We start from the raw sequence: 24500 nt of genomic DNA on the forward strand, positions 1-24500 counted from the left end.
TGTCTATAAACTAGTAAGAGGTTCCTCACCAGACACCAAATCTGCAGGTGCCTTGATCTTGGGCTTCTAGCCTCAAGAACTGGGAGAAATAAATGTCTCTTGTTGAAGTCACCCAATCTATGATATTTCTTTTTACAGCAGCCCAAACTGACTAAGGCAGAATCCTATTAATTAAGCTTCAAAGTATTATTGTTTGCAAGGTAAACAGGATTCAAAGGTGTTCCTTAAGTGAATTCTTGTTTTCTCTGATGATGCTTATGAATATTATTACTGATAGAATGGGAATATATAAGAGCTGGGAAGAGAGAGATGGGTAGATGGAGTTAGGTTGTTACTACTGTTACAAACATTTACTGAACTGAATCATTAAAGACAAAATATTTTTAAATGACTTTGGAAATTTGTTTTTGGTTCCAATGACCTTATCTGGCACAAAAGAAATGACAAAAGAAATGAAACTTCTCAATGCTTTACATCATTATAACCTGAAAACACTTCCAAAGTACAGGGACAGGCTGGCTCCACACCGCCACAGAAAGCTTCTACTAACGTGGCAGTGGTACTTAAAACTTGTTAAGATAGTTCCTGTGGACCTGTGTCCTTGTGCAGGATCTGAGATCCTCAACGAGGAATTTACAGCAATGTACTCTGAAGAGCGACAGGCTGCATATGGGAGAAGTGTGGCACCTTCTGAATATGTAGCTCTGGTGGACAGGCCCCTCTGTGCTGAAACGGGTCAGCGGCTGACTGGGATGTAATCTGTGCATTAAAAATTGAGGTGCTAACAGGGATAATCTATTGCCAGGCCCCACAGATATTGCTACTGTCAGAAAAAAAAAAATTCCTCCTGAACCACATATCCTTCCATTTCTTACAGGAAATTCAGCTCCGTTATAATCTTATGAGACCACTGTCTTATATATGGTCTGTCGTTGACAGAAACGTCATGTGTGGTGCATGACTAATTTGGAAATAGGTCAGGTTGAATCATACTGCCAATATCCAATCGTGTCTGACCCACAAAAATAACAATTTCAGTAGAGACTGAAAGCCTGGGCTCCAGGGCCAGACTGCTGGATTGAAATCCATCACTGTTATTTGCTATTATTGGTTGAATTATGCTCCCTGACCCTGGACCCCTTGTTATTCTAATATGTTGAAGTCCTAACCCCTAGTACCTCAGAATGTAACCTTATTTGGAGATCAGGTGTTTATAGAGATAATAGAGTTAAAATGAGATCATTAGGTGGATTCTAATCCAATATGACTGGCATCCATCTTAAAAGGGGAAATTTGGAACAGATTTGTCACTCACAGCCTTTAGAAGAAAAAAAAAAAACTCTACCAACACATTGATTTTGAACTTCTAGACTCCAGGACTGTAAAACAATATAGTTTAAGCCACCTGTGCTTCCTTAAGGCTCCTCTAGAAAATGAATACAGTGGTATCACCTTAGGCAACTTACTTAACATCTAGGACTCTCTATTTACTATCATCAAAATGTGAATCATAATCATACCTGCCCTTGTTGGGTTATTAAATAAGTTTAATGTATGTATGACAGTGCTTGACACATAGCAAACTCTCAATAAATATTAGCTACTAGTAGTCTCAACTTTGGGTCAAGACTCATGGAAACCCAGATCACCTTCAAAGAACATTGTGTTGCAACCTAGAACAGCTGGGTAAGCTGAGAAGTTGAGGTTCCCCATTCTTCTAGTACTATGGAGTGAGATACGAGAGCATTAGAAATGGCCTGGAGTTCTCAAGGGGAGAAACCCCATGAATGTGACAAACATACCCGTTTGTGTTACCATCTTCAAGAAGGCGTCCTTAGTGACCAAAGCAGAAAAGTTAACACTGAGTCTGAATATATATTGCTTAATGTAATTATTTAATTTTTGGCCTGCATGGTTTTCTTTTAGTCTAAGGCTCTACTCTTGAGAAACATTTTAGTTTTATGGAAATTATTTCGAGGCTGGAATAATAACAAATATTTTTCTTAAATTTGATGAGAGTTTCTGCACAAAACCCCCACAAATTCCAACTGAATTAATGATATAACCCAAACCATATCTATGCAATTCTTGAGAGCCATCATAACGCAAATAATGCTTACACATGAGAAAAGCAACTTAATAGAGCTGCTAAGCCCCAGTAACAGCCAGGGCTTTCTGCTGAACACCTCCAGGAGGCATCATTCACACAGAATACAGCTCCTGAAGGGAAATACTATTCACACTGTAGTCTCATGAATGACGGCACTGGAGATGTGCAGCCCAGCAGCCTAGATTACAAACCCATATTTAAAATTGAGTGTATCTTACATGGCAGCATACTTTCAATCAGTATTATAACAAAAAGCAGTTTTTCAAAAAATGGTACAGCTCCTATATAAATTCACGATTGGGTTTACTATACTGCTATAATAAAGGAAAGCTGAGGTGTAATTCATAAAAATCGCTATTACTATAAAACCAAAATTTAACCATATTATAGATCTTGCTGATTGTAGGCCTTTCAAGTGATGATCTTCAAAACTATATAGAATCATGACTACAATGTAATCATTCCATAAGAATCATTAAGAATAAGCTCTCTGATCATTCCAAATGAAGGAATGAGAAAGTTTCTATAGAGAATTTACATTTAAAATTTTTATGCCTTAGATTTGCAAGTATATCAGTCAAATGTTTAATTTGAAAAAAAAAAAAAAAAACTAGAAATATTCCCTAAAAAATAAAAAAAAAGTGAATTTCTAGATTCCCTTAAAAAATGAAATCTGGCAACTCTGGCAGGGTCCTACGTTTTGGGGGGAAGGGGAATGGAATACTACCCTGGAGTTGAGTAGTGGGCTGCCTCTCTTGAGATGGGGCATGCATTCTTTACCTTATCGCCATTCCTAACATCTTCTAGCACTGGAGACATCAAACACCATTCACACAAGCAGCTGGGCTATTGTGTTCTTTTTATAACAGTTAAGAGAAAGTGAAACATTTTATTTTATTCTTTTAAAATGAAATCTTAACTAACGTATCAAATATGATATTCTTAAAATTCATCAGGCCATGACATAAGCATGCGAGATATGTTTATTTTTAACATTACTCTGTCTGTAGTTTAATCCCTTAGGACTAAAAATTTCAGTTGTTTCTGACTCACTTCTATGAAATCATGATGTTTATGTATTTAAAGAATGTTTGTGTGGCAAAGGCTGAATGGAATCTTGGCAAAATCGTTTTACCAGAATCCCTTGTAGATTCTGATTTAATTTCCTTTTCTTGGTACCAATTAAACAAGTATTAAAGCTCAGGAAGGCAAATTATTTTTGAAGTAACACAGGTGCCTTAATTTTTTAATTACAGAACTAAGAAAAATTTCTGTTCGATTTTGGCAAAGATTTTTTTTTTTTTCTATGAGATTTAAACATGAGAAGAATTGTCCTTTTATATTTTATAGCCCAGGAGCAGTCTAAGCACACCATCCTTTTGGAAGGTGCTACATTCTCTTCCTATTACCTGGGAAACATGTGGTCAGGTGCTCCATCAGTGCTTCTTGGGTGACAGGTTTTCGTGCCGAGTTCATTGCTGAGATGGCCAAGCAAAGGATTTCCCCGAGTGGAATAAACTGAGATTGACTGATGGGAGACATACTGATTGGTGATACATCACCTGCAGAAAGACAATTTTCAAGTGAGTGGTTCATTAAAGGACCCAGACGTTTCTCATACACACACCTTCACACATACACGTCCCGTCCCTCTCATGGCTCTCACCCACTCCCTGTTATTATGAATACAGTCAACTCCAAACACTGACATTTGTTCACACAACCATGGTCCATTCTAATCAGGTAGAAAGACTGCCACAAAACAGTGGAAGCTTCCGTTGCCTCGACAAATAAAACTTGCTTTTAAAACCTGAGTGCTCACTTAAATAGATTTACTACTGAAAGGCTTACAATGAGACGTTGAAAAATGATCTCTGTTTTTATTCACGTGGAGCTGATTTATTTATTAACTGCCATTTACATCTTGACAAATGCATTTGTGGTAGCTTGACGATTCATTCATTCAAATGGCGAGCTCCCTTTACAGGTCAAGCGTCTGTTGGGGGCTTGGGAACGCGAATAAGGCCCCCTCCTCAAAACATCTCTTCCCTTGAGGAGTTTCTATTCAAGTGGAGGAGACAGACACGTAGACCAAAGTTCAGGGTGCACAAGAGAAGGCCGAACACCAACTCTGGAGCAGAGAGGGGAGGATGGGGTTGAAGGTGGAGCTTAGAAAAAGCAGGTGTGAGAAGGTTTTACCGAGGATGTGAAAAGCCTGAACCCAGTGCTGAAGCAGGAGTGTGTCTGGTGGCTGGGATGTAGGGGGTGGCAGGATCTACAAGCAGGCATTTCTAGGGAGTATGAGCGAAGGCCCACAGGTATGTAGAGACATCCAGAGGGAAATGGAGAGCCCAAGGCCTTCATCCTCTGAGGGACAGTGAGCCACTGAAGGAAATTAAGGAATGACAGTCAGATGTGAATTCAGAAACATGACTCTGGTGGCCAAGTGGAGAATGAACTGGAGGAGCAAGAGACGGCAGATTACAGCCATAAGGGCTGGTGGCTTCCCGCACATGGTGACATCTATGAGAGCGAATGGAGGCAGTAGAGGCTAAAGGCCCGGCAGGGCAGAGAGGGGACTGACTGTAGTGGCTCTCGAGGAAGTGTCAACATGCAATGCAAATATCTGCCTTCACTCCTGTGATCTTTACATCTAAGTTCTGCTGCAAGGATTCCTAGAATTCTCTGGAAGATTTCTGGGGCCGGGCGTCCCCAACAGAGGGGCGAGGCTAAGAGAGCAAGGAAGATCTCTCCGGACACGTGGGTGCCCCCTGTTTCATCGTCTGAGCTTCTGTAAGATTTTAGTTGAGAAAATGCCCTACAGAAAAGGTGAAAATTATCAACAGAGGAGAATATCCGTGAGCACCTAAGTGTGTTTCTCAAATGTACTTACGTAACCTCTCCTCTTTTGTTTCCTAATGTGACTTTGCTCTTGTAATAAGCTACCACAGCTAGCCAGATCTGAGACTGTGGCATTAAGTAACACCCTCCCTGAAAGGCGTCTGAGTACACTGGACAGTTAAAGCTGTGCCCAGCCACAACGCCTAGTTTGATTGGAGTCCAGAGTCCTTTGGGGAAAGAACTTGAACCCTGCTTTGATAGACTGAATGGGAAATGGGTTGATGGATGAGACCAGGCAACAGGACCTGGGAATGAAAACCATGAGGTAAGGGGATAAGTCTGACAGGGGCATTAAACAAAGTAGCAGGACCTCAGTGCCCGAGACCTGACCTTCCCTACACAAGCCCAGCTCAGCTTAGTGCTCTCCTTTCTCCTGCATCTCCTGGGGCTCCAATTAGCTCCACTGTGGCTCCATTCCCTGCAAAATGGGTATAAGAAGGGTAACATATCCCCCCACCCCACCCCAACCAGAGGGAGTGGGGAATACTCAAAGAACAGGAAAAGGTCAGTAGACATAAAAATAAGCTGAAACCGAGAATTGACTTAACTTAGAACCCACAAATTTCTGGGGCTATGGGATATAAGTATCATAAAGAGAAGGCCTCTGAGAGATTCTTGCAAATATTTGGTGGGGTAGTGTTGGATAAAAGCTACGACATGGAATTTTGGGCTGCTATTGTGAATGTGAGTTTCATTCACTGGCTGGTGAAGCTCGATTCATACAGGTGACTCAAAAAATGACAGAATTATGTGGGCTGGGACCGCCTCACTGGGTAAGTGCGCTACTGCCTCAAAGAGTGCTATTTAAATCTTTAAAAAAAAAGAAAAATAAAAAGAAACCTGTTGCACTCTTAGATTCAAACACATATTATCCTAAGGCCTAATGTGTAAAAGACGAATTAGTGGTGGTGGTGAGTTGAGGACAGGTGAGGGTCCGGAGATACACCTGCTCAATTCTTCCCTCCCCGCTGGCGGGGGTGGGGGGCCCGCAGCTCAGCTGCGGTCACTCTAAAGTGAGAGTCCTTCTCTCTGCCTCCAGTTTCTACAGGAGAGGATGAGGAGGACATCGAGGCCAGGTTTCCTGATGAGTTGCTAGGTTAGCAATGTGGACTGCAAAGTCACCCAGAACGATTTTGTAAATCAGATGCCAAGGAAGGCGAGGTCAGCTGGCAAAGGGGGACATCAGAGCAGTGCCAGTGTCCTTGGATCTGTGTGCCATTTGGGAGGTCACTACCTTCTAAAGCTTGCCTATCATAATTAAGGGCTTCTCAGAAGATCGAAACTATAAAATTACTAAATATGTGTGTGTGTTTTTTTTTTTAATGCAGGTCTATTTTCTGATTTTGTATAGGCTACAGAGAACTTGATCTCTCTGTGAAAAACAAATGACTACTAGCGAAATCAACTTTGTTTAGGTCATGTTTGTCCTTATGCTTTTAGCTGAAATCGTTTCGTTTAACTGCCCTCTTCTGAGCTAATTTCTTTTCATTCACTGCAGCCAAATATGAGAGGCAGCATGCTTTAAGAGTCTGAATTGCATTTGCTTTGAAAAAGCTCGGTTCCACTATAATAATAAATATGTGCAATAACTTTTAACTCAGGATATAAGATAAAATGGAATTTGGATGCTCTAAACGACTATCTCCACGTCACCTCGTTTTCATGCTGCACTAAGATAAATTATTTTCCGCTCCCTCCCCACCCCCAGCCCAACCGTTTACTCTAAGTCCAAATGCTTCCTGGATCTATTCCCTCCATTCCATTTCCACTCCAAACCACCGTCACCTCTCACCTCGGCCACCGTAATGGCTAGATGACTCGCAGTTTTCCTTCCTGCCCCGACACTCTCTGACCCACAGAACAGCCAGGCCTTCTTAGAAAAGCATAAAATGCGTCGCTTCCCCGCATAACATCCTAGTGACCGCCTACTGCTCCTAGAAGGATCCAAACTCCTCGTCCAGCCTCTAATGGCCCGTGGGGTCTGTCCTCCCACCACTAGGACCATCCCCCCACCGCTCACCGCCAGGTGTTGGAGAATTGCTTGGGGGCGTGGAAAAACCACATGCATTGGAATTGGTACCAGACTCATCCCAAGTTACTGTCTTCACTCTCTGAGTGTGTGCACGTGTGTTTGTGTGTACTGGTGTACTGTCTGTCTCACCACGAGAATACATGCCCGTGACAGAAGGAAGCATGAACGCCACATTCCCAGTGTCTAGAATAATGCAGGGCTTACACCAGACACCCAATAAATATTTGTTGAATGAATGAATATCTATTTATAACTTTATAAGCCAAAGAATCTCTCAGGGTATTTAAAGGATTGTGATTTTATTCATATATTTTACTAAACAATTGCAAAACAGAAAATTTAAGAAGAGACAAAATATACTTGACTTAAATGCAATTTCTAGGACTCCCCCCATTAATTTCATAAATAATAATCCCCCAAACTCCCCAATTACCATAGAAAAATAATTATATATTAAGTGAGGGTTAGGGCATGCATCTAAGATCTGTACTAAAGGAATCATAGGTACCTCTCAAACAACATAACACATTACTCAAGTTTACCATGATTTTCTGTGGATCTTATAGCAGACCTGCTTAAAGAATCATTATTAAAATATGCTACTAGAAAATTCTTCCAACTGGACCACATTTATAGCCAAAGAAAACAAGGGAATGTAAATACTGCTAAAACATTGTTAGTCACTATAATCCCTAGAAGCTACCACATTTTGCAGAAACTATGAATTGCTACTTGTCTATAATTTATAGGATAAGTTTTTCTATTGTCAGAATTAGTTCTGAACATATTCATAAAAGCAATACATCTAAAAGCTCATCACTACTTTGTGGGCTAACAAATTCTTTCTAAACTATGATAATTTTGTCCTATTGTTCTAAAAAAAAGGGGGTAAATAGGTTTTATTTCAGTTGTATTTTCTTACAAACATCCATTTAAGTCCAGTCCTCAAGGAGCATTTGTTAAATGCAGAACGATTCAGATAAAACCAAGCACAATGCCTTGGACAAATTACACATTCAATAAGTTTCTGGTAAGTGAATTTAAAATATGAGAAGATATGAAAATATTACAACTTTAAGTAAACTTATTTGATTGTGAGCATTTAACATTAAGTTTAAAACACTTTAGTGAATACCTGGACAGGTTTCATTTAAAGTACTAGTCAGCTGAGAAGAATGAGGACAAAAATAAATTTGCCCGGTGGTGATGAGTGGAGTGGAGGATGAAGACTCTTCACTAGAGGTGGGAAAGAGCATGTACAGAGGATGGAGCAGCAATGCTAAGCCTGGGAGAACTGAGGCATATTTTGGTACCATTGGAACAGGCTGGTGGTGAGATGCTGGTTGACCAGAAGCCTTACTCTTGATGCTTATGGGGAACCACTGCAGGTGAGGGATTATATAACATAATTGTTACAAAATCGATCTTGTGCAACTGTGGAGAACAAACCTATGACTACTACAATCACCCAGGTAATTGACAAGGAGGGTCTGGACAACAGCGGAAATCAAACGATGCTGACTTTCTGTCTTTTATTGTCTACAGCTAGTTGCTTCCATCTCAGAAATATCTTTATCATGCACACACATTTTTACTATTTAAACTCCTCTACCTATTCTCTCTTCCAACTTTTGGCCAGTTACTTTAGCTGCAATTATTCCAAAAAACTCTCACATAATTTATTCTTTCAAGAAATATATCTGAGTGCCAGTAATATGCTCAATACCTTCAGGCATTCAGGTTCCCAAATTATTCCCATCTTGGTTCTATTCGCAGGGGTGAAAAATCACAAACCACACTGCAATAAAGCTCTGTCCTTTATGAATGCCATTTTCTTTTTTCATCAGTCATTAACGTAGGTTCTTTGTCCCTGCCAACCTTTGCATGTGAGGGAGGACAACACCACTCCTAAGACGTGACCTTCATGACATCTTACAGGCATCCCTTCCCAGATGATATCTGTAGCTTTCTAAAAGACACACCTACTAGAAATGCAAATGTGAATCTATTCTCTTCCATTGAAAGTACCCATCTTCATACAAATAAGAAAAGGGAAGCCATGATTTTTCTACGGGAGACACATCATGATAAACTACAATCTCGAATGTACCTCATCTTCTATCTTACTCTTCTTTAAACAATCTGATTTTTTTAAGCATCAGCATTCTGTTTGAATTATTCTGTTTTCCTGTTTATTTTTAAATACTATTTTTTATTGTAAATATCAGTCTACTCTGTCCTCTGATTGAATAGTGACCTTTGACCCTGATGAAGTCCAAGAAGCAAAGCAACCTCCCTGAACTTACAAATGCAGTTCTGAAACTGTACTGATTTATAACTGAAAAATTCCCCACGTAAAAAAGCACTCAGGAGATATTTTAATAAATGCCCAGTCTCTTAAAACAAAACACAATTACCACTCTGCCTCTGGTTCCCCATCCTATAAGATGAGAGTTTCAATGAAATGATTTCGAAGATTCCTTCAGACTCTTAAATTCTAAGATGCTATGTCAATGAAGCAGAATTCTGGCGTAAAAGCACCACACAGTATTCATGTCTGTCTCTATTTACATCTTGCCGGATAAACTATTTTAATGCTCATCCAATCTGAGAAAGCAGCCTTTGATTTTAAAAAGAATAGCAAGATATATTGGCTATTAATTTTCCCCCTTGTAACAAAGGCTTCATAATTTACTCTTTCTAATTCAAAGTCTTGCTCAGCTTTGCTCCTTGGGACTAAAGTGACCTCTTCTGGTTCTCTGAACTGCCAAAATTAACACTGAAGTTAAAATTATAGATGCCAATAAAATTACTACATGCAGTAGATACTGGGACTCATAAATGGTCCAACATGTCTGTAAAATGTACAGTGGGCACAGCGACAACACAACTCTATTCCTTTCAACAAACCAGTCATAGAACTACTAATGTGCCAAGCTTTATCTTAAATACCCTTGGGCCTGGGGAAACCCTAAGTTCTCTGAGGTTAAGTAAGCAACTCGAATGCAAAGCATCGGATAAATCTTGCGTTTTACAATTTGGTTCAATTTATTAACCCCAATTTTATGTATAAATGTTGTTCAGTTCTTTTCACTTTAGTATTTTTTTTTAAGTTGTTCTAAAAAAACCCTGCATTCTTCCTTCTACGTACTCTCTCAGACCACGACACGCTAACGGCAGGGCAGAGCGTATGGCGCCCATTAACTCACAGGCGGCTACATTTTAAGCAGCTCTCCTATGAAACCAAATTACCATACCTGACTTCCAAATGTTTGTATTTGAGATTTAAGAGAAAACTGGCACTTTTACTGGTTTATGGTATGTTTAGTTTGAATGTCACTGATTTCAGAAATTTAAGGCTGAGCCCTCATTGCAATAGTCCATGGAAGGAAAGCTGACATAAAAAGGAATTTTAGAATATTTAGAAATTCTATAATAGCTCTTGTAAGCTTTGCTAATGCTTTATTTCAACGCTTGATGGGTGTCTTAAAGAAGGTTCAGTTCCTAAACTATTATTTGAATAAATTGTTCTAATTCAAAAGAGAATGTAAGAGGCTCTCATTAATAATACTAAAGTTAATGGTGTTTGTTTTCTATGACTTACTAAGAAATTTCTAATGAGTAGGGATAAACAAAAGCTAGCATGGTGGTACATGGCGCGCATGCACACAAACCAGTGTGCGTGCACAACACACACGCGCACGCGCGCGCGCGCGCACACACACACACACACACACACACACACAGCTTGTGTCCACCACATCACCTGACTCCTTTTGCTTATCAGTCTGTCTAATACAGAGAGATGTCTAATGCTGCCAAGTGAAATGACAAGTCAATAGGCTCATTGGTTTACAAAAGAAACTCATCATCTTCCCCATTCACAAGTTTTCTTTAGTCTGATAGCTATTTCTCTTGTTACTGCGACTGGACCACTGATAAACAACTGTCATAAGATAAGCAGAGACAGATGAGCCAGAAAAAGTAGAAGATCAGGTGAAGAAAGGCAGCCAACGTGATGGGTGATACCTTCTTAGCTGGGGAGCCAACTCCATCATCACCGGAATGATGACTGGCATCTTCTCTAATTATAAACATCAAACACTTTTGGATAATTTTGCTATTGCAATAGATTTTTTTGTGGAAAAGTTAGGTTGGAAATATGAGCCATCAGGCCAATTACATGCTTCAAAGCTTTGCTAAGGCTGCGCAAGTGTGGTGTGTGTTAGGCACTATGGAATAAAACCTAGCAGAGTGCTAGTCATACAGCAGACACTCAGGTCTGTTGACTAAACAAGTACTACACACATAGGCAAAGCAAGGTAAGACCTTGCTAACTGCCGAGATGCTTTGCATCCCCATCTGCCGCCCTGCTCTCTAGTCCCACATCCAGGGCTAAGTTAAAGCCATTTACCACCGGGGTAAAATCATAATGAAACATCAGTCCTAGCTGACAACAATTAAGATCCCTCAGATGTCATGCCATTCTGCAAGGCACCTAGCTAACAAGTGCATCACACAGAATGAAATCTAAATTCCTATTTTACTTCTCTTCCATCTCCTTTCTACATCAGAACCTAGCCAAACACCAGAGACATATTAGACGCTCCAATTTCCATTGATGGTATTTTTCAAACGTAGGTTAATAAATTAGTCTCCCATCTCCAGGGTCATTCTCATCCCCTCTTCATAAGTTAGAATCACCACAGCTGTTTCTCAAAACTGTGTTCTTTGCTTCATCAGTTTAGGTGTCACGGCTATACTGTGACTTATTTCTGTAAAATACAATAGTAATAGAACAAAAAGGCCTAATTAAATATAGTCTGAATACACACACACACACACACACACGCGTGCGCGCGCACACACACACACACACACACACACACATTGCTGGTTCCCAAACTATAATATAATTACACTGAATGACTGCTACTGTTTCCGCAACAAGTGAACATCCTACCACCCCTCCAAACTGCCATGGAGGCTGTTATAAAAAAAAAAAAAAACTACATAACTTCATATAGCAATGAAAGAACACGAAGTGCAGAACAGATACAAAGAAAATTCCCAACTCACTGTACTGAGAAGTAACTTTTCTCTCCAAAGCTCAGCATTACGAGACAGTGGTAGGGCTGTGAACAATGTAGTCAAAATCTTAGGTTCAGAGCCCAGTTCTTCTCCTTGCTTCTTGTGTGAATTGTGGCAAGTTATTTAATTTTTGAGTCTCAGTTTCTTCCCTTATTAAGTGCCTATAGTGATGTTTACTTCATAGAACTATTGAGGGGATTAAATGAGATAATAGACATGAGTGTTTACACTGCCCCTGAAACCTAGCAAGTATTTAATAAATAGTAGTTAGTATTAAATTTATCTTCTCCATGACTATCTGAATTTATTCAATTTACGCTTTTATGGTGTTTGAATTTCTACCAAGGAATCATTTGGTCCTAAAAATAAATATTTTTTAAAAAACAGATATCTGTGGAAAGGCTAAGAGGGCAATGGTCTTTCTTATACTAATATGAAATAATCATATTTTTCACCTCCTGATTCTCAGCTGTGAGCGTGCCCACTGAATGAATGGAATATTTTGATTGGGAGGCAGAAAAGTTAAGATACATACACACACATAGACACAGCATTTGGGATGTATTACCGGGCAAGGAGAGAATAATGGTCTTAAAGCAAATAGGAAACATGCATTACTTAGGGACTTTGGAGAGAGAAGGTTACTAGAAGATGAGCAATAATATGAATTGAGTTACAAGAATATAAAAAATATCAAAGAAAGTTGGCCTCTTAAAATTTTGGCTGGGCCCATCTTTTACCTAAAAAAATAGGGAAACCTAGCACTTGAGTACTTACTACTAAGGATCAGTGGTGCGCTAGGAGTTAGATATTTTCGCATGGGACCTGGGGTGCTAACAGCTATTCTAATTCTCTCTTCTAAGAAAAACACCTTGTAGGATTCCAAAAAACAAAACGAAACAAAACAACGTCCACACAAGCTTTCACAATTTCATGTACTCCTTACTCAAGGATGGTGTGTCCGATATTACCCTTCCCAAGTAAGTAAACCACAAGCGATGTCCACAGCCAAGGGCCTCACCTTGACATTTGTTCTTAACAAGAACAACCCTTTACAAACTGTGTCAGGCGCTGCCCAGACCATAACTCAAGGTAAGGACAGTCACCATTTCCTCACTATGTGCATAACCCCTGAGGTCAACCCTAGCAATTTATTCCATGCAAATTCTTAAAATGAACAAACCAGATCATTCTCACTCTTTATGACAAATTCACACTTTTTAAACTGCCATTCTTCTTAACTATTTACTGAATGGTTTCTATGTGTAGAGAACTGCTCAGAGACGTAGAAAAAGGCATAAATCTTGATCCTTGCCTCCGATGAGCTTATAATTTACGTGGGAAACAGGATATAAATGCGTGAAAACATAAGCAATTATAACATATTCGAATTACTGTTTAAAACACCCTGAGAAGAGATAGAACAAGGAAATACATGAATGACTAGCTAATTAATTATATCACAGAAATTTATTATATATAATTTATTATATATTAATACATATAAATTATACATATATACACACACATTCACATGTACACACAAAGAGAGAGAAATTAATTCTACAATAGGACTAAAAAATGACCTCCAGTTGGAAGTAATTGGGAGAGACTTTAAATAGGGTCTTTAAGGATGAGTAGAACTGATGGACTCAGGGACAACATACAATTTTATTCTCAACATACTATACTTGTATTTTTCATGACCAAACATCCTTTAACACTGACTCGACCTCCTCAATTTTGCTTTGAGGATGCAAAGTGCTATGTCTGAAGAAGAGAGATCTTTGGCAATGAAGAAAGGACACATGCTTTCTGCCCATCCGTGAAAGGGTGAGTTATGGGGATGGATATGAGAGCCAAGAGAAGAAGAGATGTTCAAGGGACCTATCCAATATATAGTTTGCATTATTTTTAAATATTATTATTATCACAAATTACATAAGGGATTTAACACTCTCAGAAATATCTTCAATAAAAAAGTGCTAAAACTATAAATTTGACGAGGTGGTAAAACCATGCTTTTAGATTTGCCAAGTTTCACTTTGGAAGCATAGCATGTAATGTACTTTTGAGGACCAAACTTTAGCATCCACGATTTAAAACAAAACAAAACAGCTTTTGTGTGAAAAGCCCATGGATGTTGTAAGAAAACAGCTCTGCTGTCATCTGACTCCTCAAGCAGACTATGCGGAAATACTTTTACTTCCCTAGTGGTTAAAGAGCAGCCTCCACATGATGGTAGTAGTGCCGGAGACGGCCCTGAGCAGATAAATCAGGCTTTCTTGGATTTTAGTGCCTTGCTTGTAGGTTAACGGGCCAAATAACACGCCATCTTTCGGGGACTGGATTAGTAGAGAAGGAAAAAAATTCAAACAATATTTATTGAATGCCTCCATGAGAGGAGTGAGATATTAAAACTGGTGAAAATCTGAAGCAGTTTAATTATTTCCTATCCACAAATCCTACAGCTGTCTGACTTTCGGTTCTGAGGTGACGGCTCTGGGATGAATCATGCTGGGGAGGTCGCATCTGGAGGGCAGCCTACAGGGGGCACTTCGACTGCTCAAGCTTGAGGCTGCGGGGGATTAACAGCAAGACCGCTTTTCAGAGGACAGGGCACCCTCATCAAAGGGGTTGTAGACATTTTACCAGATTTCCTTGCACACAACAAGTCTTGAAAGAAAAGCAGGGGCAACCTACCTGACCCTTTCTGGACTGGCTCCATCCCCCAGGTAGCTTTGATGCTAAAGCCTGGTGCATGCTAGGGGTTTGCATCCAGGCACAAGAAGGAGCCAGTAACAGAAACGGATGTCCTAGAATCTGGAATAAGAAGAAAGAGTAAACTTCCAAGTAACAATATCCAGAATGAGCATTTCAGATTGACTACTGAGGGCCCATGGAACACAACAGGAATCTGGTACTTTACCTTCGTAGATCTACTTTTAAAAAATGAGTTCCAGAACTCTCAGCTCTTCTTACAATTCAGGGCTTGAGATACAGGTGCAAGTTCAGTTCAAAAGCTGGCAAAAAAAAGCACCTTAAAAAGGCTTTGTGAATGTACTTTGCTGGTAACGATTTTAGGGGGGAAAAAAAAATCCTCTTTACCATTCTTTTATCCTATTTGCATGGAACAGCTGGAATCTTGTCCCATGCCTAACCCATATATCACAGCCACTTGCACTGAGCCAACATCCCACTGCAGTGCCTCGGGAATCTGCAGTGTCACTCCTCTTCTGCCTTGTTCTCTGCAAAGTGAAGTCATAGGGACGGATCAGCCAACCTGACTTCTCACTACCCTGCCCAGAATCCTTTGTGAACTGAAATGAGTCATCGCTCCAAGAAAAGCTACAGCCTCTGGTACGTGTGCAGGCTCCTTTGTCTGTGTACTGCAGAGCTGCTGGGCCGGGAATGTACCCCAGGCCCAGGGCTGCAAGGTGTACATCCTCCTCTCCGAGGGGCCCAGGTCTCCTCACATGCATAAGCACCAGCTATTATTTTTTAATGATTAAAACAGGAAAAAGGGCACATACCTCCGGATGCTTGGAAAAAAAAAAAAAAAAAAAGCACACACATTAAAACTGATCTAGCGTCATATACTCACCAGTCCGTAATTATAAACCTTACATAGTCTCTCTCTCTTTTTTTTTTTTAAGGCTGGCATTTCATTGTAATGAAGAACGGATCTCCCTCCCGTGTATGAAAGGAGGTTCTACTGTACACTGGATCAAAGTTTAGCTGCAGTGAGCTATTTGTCATAAATTCCGGTTGCGGTGCAAGTCCTTGCAAGCCTAGGTCTCCTCATAACCGACACGCAGCTGTCAGGCTTGCAGCAAAGGCAGCCTGCAGCCTGCCATCAGCCAGTGCAGCTTCTGCTGCCGCCGAGGAAGGCGGCGTTGGGAATGAGGTCACTATGTCAGGAACTCGTTCTCGGCGTGAGGTTCTCCTGAGCTCACAACACAGCTGAAATCCACGGAGTGGTATGATTCATAGGATTTTTTATATCGCTGCTTCATCTGCCTTTTTAAAACATTTCTATGTCTAAGATCAGTGAGGCAAAAAAAAATCAATTGCGTATCTGTGTAAAAATGTCCTTTCGCTGCACTGTTTGTACCACGTCACACTCGTTATTAGCACCACAGCAAATAACTCCTGCATATACACGTGTACATACTGTACTTACACACACAGCCACATGTCCACACAGAGAAACTTATTTCGGTACAATCATAAAGGAAAAGGATTTATCTCTAGGGTACGAGAAAGAACACATAAACATTTCAAGAAGGAAAAGGGTAGGAGTTGGGAGAGAGGAAAGAAAGATAGGAATATCAGCAATCACATTAAGAGCAGAAAAAAAAAATGGAGTCTGGGAGGAAAAGAATAATTCAGAAAGAAATGAATTCTATTGTATCATTAATAACACTGCTCGAACTCTCCCAAACGAACTAATACTAAAGCAAGCAGGCACCTCTCACTACCTCCGCTAAGGAACCAAGCAGACACAGTGACTGGTAAGTTAACCCACACAAAGAAACTAAGCAGATTTGCTAGCAGAGGATGTTTGTACAGTTCTCCCACATCCTCATGAATATAGTAGCTAAGTTACAATGAATACAAAGTGCAGGGCACGACCAGAGCTGGGAAGGGCAAAAATGCAACGGATCTCTCAGCGAGACTATCGCAAATCTCCTCCAGGCTAAGATCTCACCATAGTCACATCCTCTCTAACTTCTGTCAGTTGGCCTGTCTTCAGCACCTCCTCCGAGCCAACGTACATCCTCTGTTGAGCCCTACACAGTGATTCCCATTCTACCCCCCGGAAAGCCAAAAAAATGTGTAACCCTCTCCTGCCGGATAACTTACCCTATATTTACAAACAGTAACCCAGTCCTTATGCCCCAAATCATCTCGCCTCTAGTCGTGCACAGTTCAGGACACTCAGTAAGCATGCATACCCTACGTTCATTCAACAATTGATTGATACATTTGGTCTCAACGTTAAATAAATCTTCTTCGGCTCCTGCAACCATCTGACACTTTTCAAATCCTCTGCCCTCCTGGTTTCCATCATTTGCTCCTGCTGTGGCATATCAATTTACCTCTTCGAATGCTGTCTGAAGAACCAAATATGTCCTAGCTGTGTTCTCCCCAGGGCAGTATCACTTTCCTCGTTCTGGACTCTATATTCACACGGTCTGAGACTGTGGTAGGGTTTTTTTTTTTTTTTTCTTCCACTTTCTGTATTTTTAATGGCCTCAAATGTTTTCCCATAATGTGCCAAGGTCAATTCTGCACATGGGCTAAAACATCTGTATTTTTCAAGTACATGTGGCTGAGACCGTCCAAATTCAGGAAAGATTGCCATCATACAGCATGCAGCATCACGGAAGGAAATTAAAAGCCAGAAATGGCCGGCAGAAGAACAGTCTCCCAAAGATGTCCCTACATTAATTCTTAGAACTTATAAATACTACAGTACACGGCAAAGGGGAAACTAAGGTTGGCACTGGAATTAAGGTTGCTAATCAACTGACTCTAAAAGAGTAAGATTATTCGGGTAGGCCCAATGGAATTACGTGGGTTCTTAAAAGTAGACGAGGGAATTAGAAGGGGAAGTCAAGGCAATGAGATGTAAGAAGGACTCAACTGACTGTTGTCACTGGCCTTGAAGAAGGCGGGAGGGGGCAGCCTCGAGACGCTGAAACAGCAAGGGAACGGGGTCTGTCCCCACGTCCCCAGAAAGTAACACGAGAGAACAGTAGGTTTTCGGTTATTGCGTCACACTGTCAATCTCCCGAGAACTTCTTCACATGGATTGCTATTAAATCGGGTTTCATTTGTACGACTTAGAAAAAAAAAACAAAAACAAAACAAAACCTCATAAAAAAAAAAAACCCTTACGCCCCACATGTTTTATGAGAAATGGTTTGCTCTCGATTTTCCCTTCCAATGCATTATTTCCTGTCATGTGATGGGCCACCTAGGTTCTCAGCCATGCTGTAGAGAGAAGGTGTGGCCCGGCCCCAGGGCCTCTGACCGTGGCAGCTCGGCTTCACTCAACTCTCTTTGAGTTTGGTTGTGTCATTATTTATAAATCCACCTAAATCCACCTAATTCAACCAATTCCTATCAGGCGCAGTCTAATGGCTATAAGGTCAGAAAGTGTGCCTGAGAAACATCTGCGCCATAAGATTGCAATGATGTAACTATATAACTAATGGGTTTAAAAATGAAGATCGAACTAGAGATATTTATAGCTCTGGCAATTCAAAAACCTCTGGGGAAACTTTAGGTCATTGGACCACTTCTTGACAGGTAAAAACTCAAGTTTCCTCTATAATACAGAAAAGGTTAAACAAGTAGATAAAGAAAAAAGAAAAACAAAACCAAATGCTCAAAGACAAGGGATAGAAAAATACAAAGAAAAATGTATTCAAATTTTCTAATATCCGAACATGTATTTTTCCATCTATTTATGAGCCTACTATGCCCACATACAGAAACTTATCTAAACTTTACAAGGACCCAATAAGTTAAGTACTGTTATTATTCCCATTAAAAAAAAAAAAAGTTTAACTGCCTCCCTCAGGCTCTCACAGCTGGTAAGCGACAGTGGCAGGATTTCGGTCTGGGGCAGGAGGCTCCAGAGTCTGTTTTTAATCACCGTACATCCTGCCTCTCAACTATGATAAAATAACCACTTGAAACAAACAAACAAACAAAAAAAATTGTTAGATTTATGGCTTAATTTTTAAATCTAAATTGAAGCTCATTCACTTTGTTAGCACATAATCCAAATGAGGTTAAGTTCATAGGCTGGGTCCCATTAGTAGCAGTGTGTGCCCAGTTCTACAACCCCTGATGGGCTGCCCTCCGACCTCACGCCACAGACTACTATTAAATGACCATGCAAATTAATGTATTGATCAGTTGAAACCATAACTATAAGTTCATGTTGCAAGTCCTACCAATAACAAGATGAGTTTTATCATGGATGGCCATTAGCCTCCACTCAGAAATAAAGGTGAGAAAGACACTCTGATGTTTTAGATATCAGTCTTTGTTGGAGAGATAAGCTCAAAAATCAACTATAGACATAATTAGAAGTCATCTTCCTCTTCCTGGTGCCTCTTGTTCCTTTTAGTAATAGCATCAGTACTATAGTAAAGACTTACAAACTGAATATCTCAAAGGCGATTTGCTCAGTTGATGATGTATGAGCAGAGTTTGTGCTTGGCACTCAACTGGTTCCTTGGCAAAAGATTAAATAGTATTTACATAGTGGCACAGTCATGCAGGTTCTTTAGAAAATGCTTTGATGACTAATAGTGTAGCACAGTCTTGGAGTTACTGTACTTGATAAAGCGGAAGGCAATAGACGCCCTTATATCAGTTAAAAGTATTTATCAGGTGCCTAACTGCAAATGTTTAAGACACTGGAGATCATGCTGTATATGCACACTGGCATACAAACTTTCCCATGAAGCAATGACATGGTCTAGACTCTCATGAGGCTTATAATGCATTTGAGGAGATAAGATATTAACGCACAAAAAGTGCAAAAAATACAAGACAGTGTTTGTCGAAAGAAAGAACAAGTAATATGCACCCCTGAGAATTTAGGAGGAAGAACCTGGGCTGAAGCAGTGAGGAACGGTTTCAAGGGAAAGACAAACTTGTCCTAGAATCTGGTGAGAGAAAAAAGGCATACCATGAGTAAAAACATGAGCATCACGAGGAGAGGAATTTCTCTGTGGTTACAGACGTGTTCCTGATAAGTACCTAGCCAATGGCAGGCACTAAATAAATATGTGCTGAATGAATGAATGAATGAATGAATGAATGAAGTGAGTGACCTGGAGAGAGGAAGCATGAACCAAGGTATAAAGGTGTTGATGGGAGGGAGGTGGGGGAACAGGAGGTGGGCCTGCCTCGGGCTGAAGGTTCATATTGGGGAATGGAGAGAGAGGAGACAAGGGTGGACTAAGATGAGAGTAAGGACAGTCTTTAATAGATAAGAAAATAACCTACCTTATATTTGCAATGAATTTCATTTGCCATTTATCACAGCCATTAGTAAGTCTCCTCCCTAAGAAGCATTACCCTTCATGAGCTTCACATTCTCCAAAAACAAGTATTTATAAGCTTATGGCAGCTCATTAGAGGTATGTTGATTGGTCAACGTTTCTCCCCCCCGGGGACTTCTCTGCTGCCCCTCACCACGCAGAAGTCTGTAATGCCAAGACTCTATCCCCTTTGCAAAAAGGGAGCAAAAGGGGAGAAAAAAATCCTACTCTGTAACAATATTATAATAAACCTACCCTAATTCAATGTCATTCAAGTCAACAAACATTTATTAAATACAACACTCTTCTTGTTGCTTAAGTCAGAATAACAATGAAGAAGTTATAGCATCTATCCTCACAGTTTTATATCAACATCTGAGTCATCCTCTGAGTCATTCTAGGGAAAGAGGAAGAGAGTACCATAAGAACAAAGAAAGATGACTACTACTGTTAGAGAGATGGCAAGGAAGCATGGCAGGAATTGGGCAGCCCTTCGGCAAAGCAGCGTCAGTTGAGATGGACCCCAAACATACGTAAGTAAAGGGCGGGGGGAGGGGGATAGGCAGAAAAGTTGGAAATGTCTTTCCAGGCAGCGAAAAGATAATGTGGGTTGGAGAGTACAAGACATTCTGGAGAATGTCTGGTGGTTCACCTGGCTTGGCTAGCATGTGTACAATATGTGAAGGAGAAGGGTAGAGATTAAGCCAAAGAGTAAGTCAAGCTGAGATAAGATTTTGAAATTATAGGAGAAAGGCACTCCGGGTGTTTACAAGGGAGTGATGCTACCGAGGCTGTAAACTTAGGTTACTCTGGCAACACGGTATAGGATGCATCCAAAGAGAGAAGATAATTATTGAGACAAAGGAAGAGGCTATTGTGAAAAACCGAACAAGAGGCAGAGAATACTTAAACAAGGAACATATTGGAGCACAGAGATATGAGATACTGTTCTGTTTCACAAAGGGGCTGTCCAAAATTTCCAGCACGAAATCTCAGGATGCTATCGGAAATGCACTTCCAGAAGTATCATGTACAGCTAACACTCCCTGCCCATCATCTACCTAAAAGACTGACTGTGCTATGATGAGAGTCTGACATTTGGAGTAGTGCTCAGGGTAGAAGAGTAAGTAGTTCAAATTGAAAAATGAAGGGAAGAGGAGAAGAACTCCTCTGAACAGAATCCCTGGGCACAAAATAACAGATCAGACTTTCCTGGCTGCATGAAAGCTGATAAAAAGGTGCAAATTAAAAATTCAACAGAAGTGGTTTCAAAAGCAGAAAGTTTCAGATTTTTCAAGGCCTTTAGAATCCAAGATTTACTGAGTTAAGTGCATTTTTGTTATGGTAGAAGAAATAATTTCAATTCGAGTTTGATTATGTGCAACATATATACACTAGGAAACTAAGCAAAGACCAAATATCCTTGGTAGCCCTAGAAGTATTAGAGAGCATCAATACGAACATGTAGCAAAGAACGGGGATGTTCTATGTTACTTACTAAACTTCTCAAAAGTCTTTGGATCAGATCAATTGTCATAGGATTAGAAACATAGAATAATGACATTTTAGAGCAGCAGAAGACACTGAAAGTCATCTAGTATATTACTATTTGATAGAAGATAATCTTAGGGTCCAAGTGGGGGAAGCCGACTTGCCCAAAGTTACAAAGAGCTGCTAGTCACAAAGTTAGAACTGACATGCAGATCTCCTGATTCTCAGTGTAGACATCTTTCCATCACTCCACAATACCTGGTAAAATTTACTAAAAGAAAATTAAACTCTAAGGCTTCTCAGATGCACTTCAGATAAGATATAAATTAAGTAAGCAGATGTCCAATTTTCCATACTATACTACAGCATAAATTATTTTTCTTCCCTCAGTTCTTCTAATCAATGTCCAAAGAAGGAAGGAAAAGATGAAAGTAAAGTGAGAAAAACTGAGAGCCTGTGAGTTTTCAGTTAAAAAGATAAGATTTTAAATTTGCTGTTTTGATATAAAAAAGGAGGAAAACTATGAGAAAGCATGGGGAGATGAGATGTTACCTCTCTATGTTATAATTTTATTACATTAGCATTTGGATTTGTGAACTGGTCATGTCTAACTTCCTGGGTGAAAACACAACCGAGTACATCTCAGATATTTCTACTTAGCATTTCCCACTGCAGAAGACAGTGATGGTATGCCCAAGGAAGCCCACAATAAGCAGGCAAAAACACAAAAGATTCTGTTCTGAGGGCTTCCTGAAATTCACACAAGCTATGCATTACACTCTGTAACACACTGCTTTTTGTCTTAACGGCAAAATTTTTAAAAATTGCTTCCATCGAACATAATTCAACGTTACTTTCCAAACTTTACAAGTGAACTAGTGCTCGAGACAGATCATCCACATTTATCCTGAGGTCATATAAACCTGCAGAGTAGGGCCCTAGTCCCTGGAGGCAAATATGCCCCCAACTGAAGAAGTAACTACTACATCTGAAAACACACCTGAAAGTGGTATTTCCCGATTAGTTTTCAAAGTTATCATCAGTATTTCTGTAGCTTTAAAGATACACCATTATTGAGTCCTAAAAGCTCTTTTGGCTGGAATTAGTTAGAAGGTCAAAGAGCAGAGAAACTGAATTACTTTATCACCGGCTTATTTAATTATGGCCAAGTTAGTCTCTGTGTGGGTTGCATTCCTCCTCTGTAAGATGAAATCAGGAAAAAAATATGAAAGTTGCAAAGGCTGCCATATTTTTTAAAAGGAGGCATATCTATAGAACTAACCTCTGACCTCAAGGTGCTTCCAATTAACTAAGGAATGAAAAGTAAACACACATGAAAAGAAGGTATCACAGTACTTCTCCAAAAACTATGAATAAGAGGAGAAAACTTGCTGCAAACTAAGTCCAGGCAGAGTGCAAAGTAAAGAAATACTGGCCAAAGCTTTCCGGCACAATGCTGACCGTGGCATGCCGGGGCTGCCTTTGTATTTCTTACAGGCCCCAGCAGCACCCTGTTAGAAGGGTGTCTCTATCTAGTCCAACCCACGCTTCAGGGAAGTGGAGTGACCTCCAATGTGCTGCTCCCCTGGCATTTCAGTGCACCCTGGACCCCTAAAGTCTATTCTGTCTCTATTCTCACTGACTAGAATGTGAATAGGATTCACTAGACTGTATTTTCAGTACCCCAAATAGTGGTTGAAAACAGTAGTTTTGGCACCTAAAACAGTCAAATAATTACTAGCTAAAAAAAATATTACTTGGACTTCGATATCCTCTACCTATTTATTATCACAAACTTCTACCTGTCCACTGACCTCTTTCGCTGATATTAGGCCATTCCTCTGTGGCATCTCCACACATCATCTCATAGGTGCTAGAACATACCTGTTTGTTGAGGAAGTGTTTATAAAACTAGGGGAAAAAATCATAACATCCTGATGTCAAAAAATACAAATCAGTTATATTCTTTTTTGTCTCTATATAAAACTGAAAGAAAGTAACAAATAAGATAAATAAATGAGAACTCATGGACACAGACAACAGTTTAGGGGTTACTAGAGGAAAAAGAGGTGGGGGAAATAGATAAGGGTAAAGGGAGTCAAATACATAATGATGGAAGAAAATTTGACTTTAGGTGGTAAACACACAATGCAATATACAAATGATGTATTACTGAATTGTACACTTGAAACTTATGTGATTTTATTAACTAATGTCACCCCAAAAAATTAAATTTAAAAATTAAATTAAATTAAAAATAAATAAAATGAATATCTGGGATCATAGTGATTAGACAACCATCTATATTTGCTTTGTCCGATACAGTAGCTACTAGCTACATGTAGCTATTTAACCTGAAGTCAATTTACATTAAATCAAATGAAAATTTTAGTTCCTCTATTTCGAATGCTCAATAATAACTACACAGGCTAATATTCACTACATTTGGCACAGCATATATAGAACGTTTCTATCACCTCGGAAAGTTTGATTAAACTGTACTGATCTAGTTAATCAATAAGCCACCACAAGAACATTAGGTGTCATTCACTTTTACCATAAAGCCTATAATTTTAAAAACATACTTTTAGAAATTGACATATATGAAATCAATGCTTTCCTTGATGTACAAAATCTGTGTTTTAACACATGTGTAGATTTGTATAACCACCATCAAATCAGGATAGAGTTCTATCACCCCCCAAAACTCCTTCAGGATGCTCCTTACATACCCCTAATCCCTGGAAACAACTGATATGTTCCTTGTCCCTTTCGTTTTGTCTTTTCCAGACTGTCGTGTGAATGG

At 39.8% G+C, this 24500-nt stretch overlaps 1 protein-coding gene across 6 annotated transcripts in view; it reads right to left on the bottom strand.

Annotated features, from left to right (window-relative positions):
• STOX2 (storkhead box 2) overlaps window positions 1-24500 on the bottom strand; it is a 160185-nt gene that overhangs the window by 12124 nt on the left and 123561 nt on the right. For 2 of the 6 annotated variants that reach the window (XM_036228675.1, XM_016144005.2), the window contains exon 2: window positions 3520-3672. In XM_036228675.1, coding sequence (XP_036084568.1) covers window positions 3520-3652 — 133 coding nt within the window. In that variant the 5' untranslated portion in view covers window positions 3653-3672. Of the gene's footprint in view, window positions 1-3519; window positions 3673-14837; window positions 23872-24500 lie in introns of those variants that run through there. The other 4 variants (XM_016144006.2, XM_016144007.2, XM_016144008.2 and 1 more) reach the window with 4 other exon arrangements.

Source organism: Rousettus aegyptiacus, unplaced genomic scaffold (genome assembly GCF_014176215.1).
Source record: "Rousettus aegyptiacus isolate mRouAeg1 unplaced genomic scaffold, mRouAeg1.p scaffold_m13_p_11, whole genome shotgun sequence".
Taxonomy (NCBI): Eukaryota; Metazoa; Chordata; class Mammalia; order Chiroptera; family Pteropodidae; genus Rousettus; species Rousettus aegyptiacus.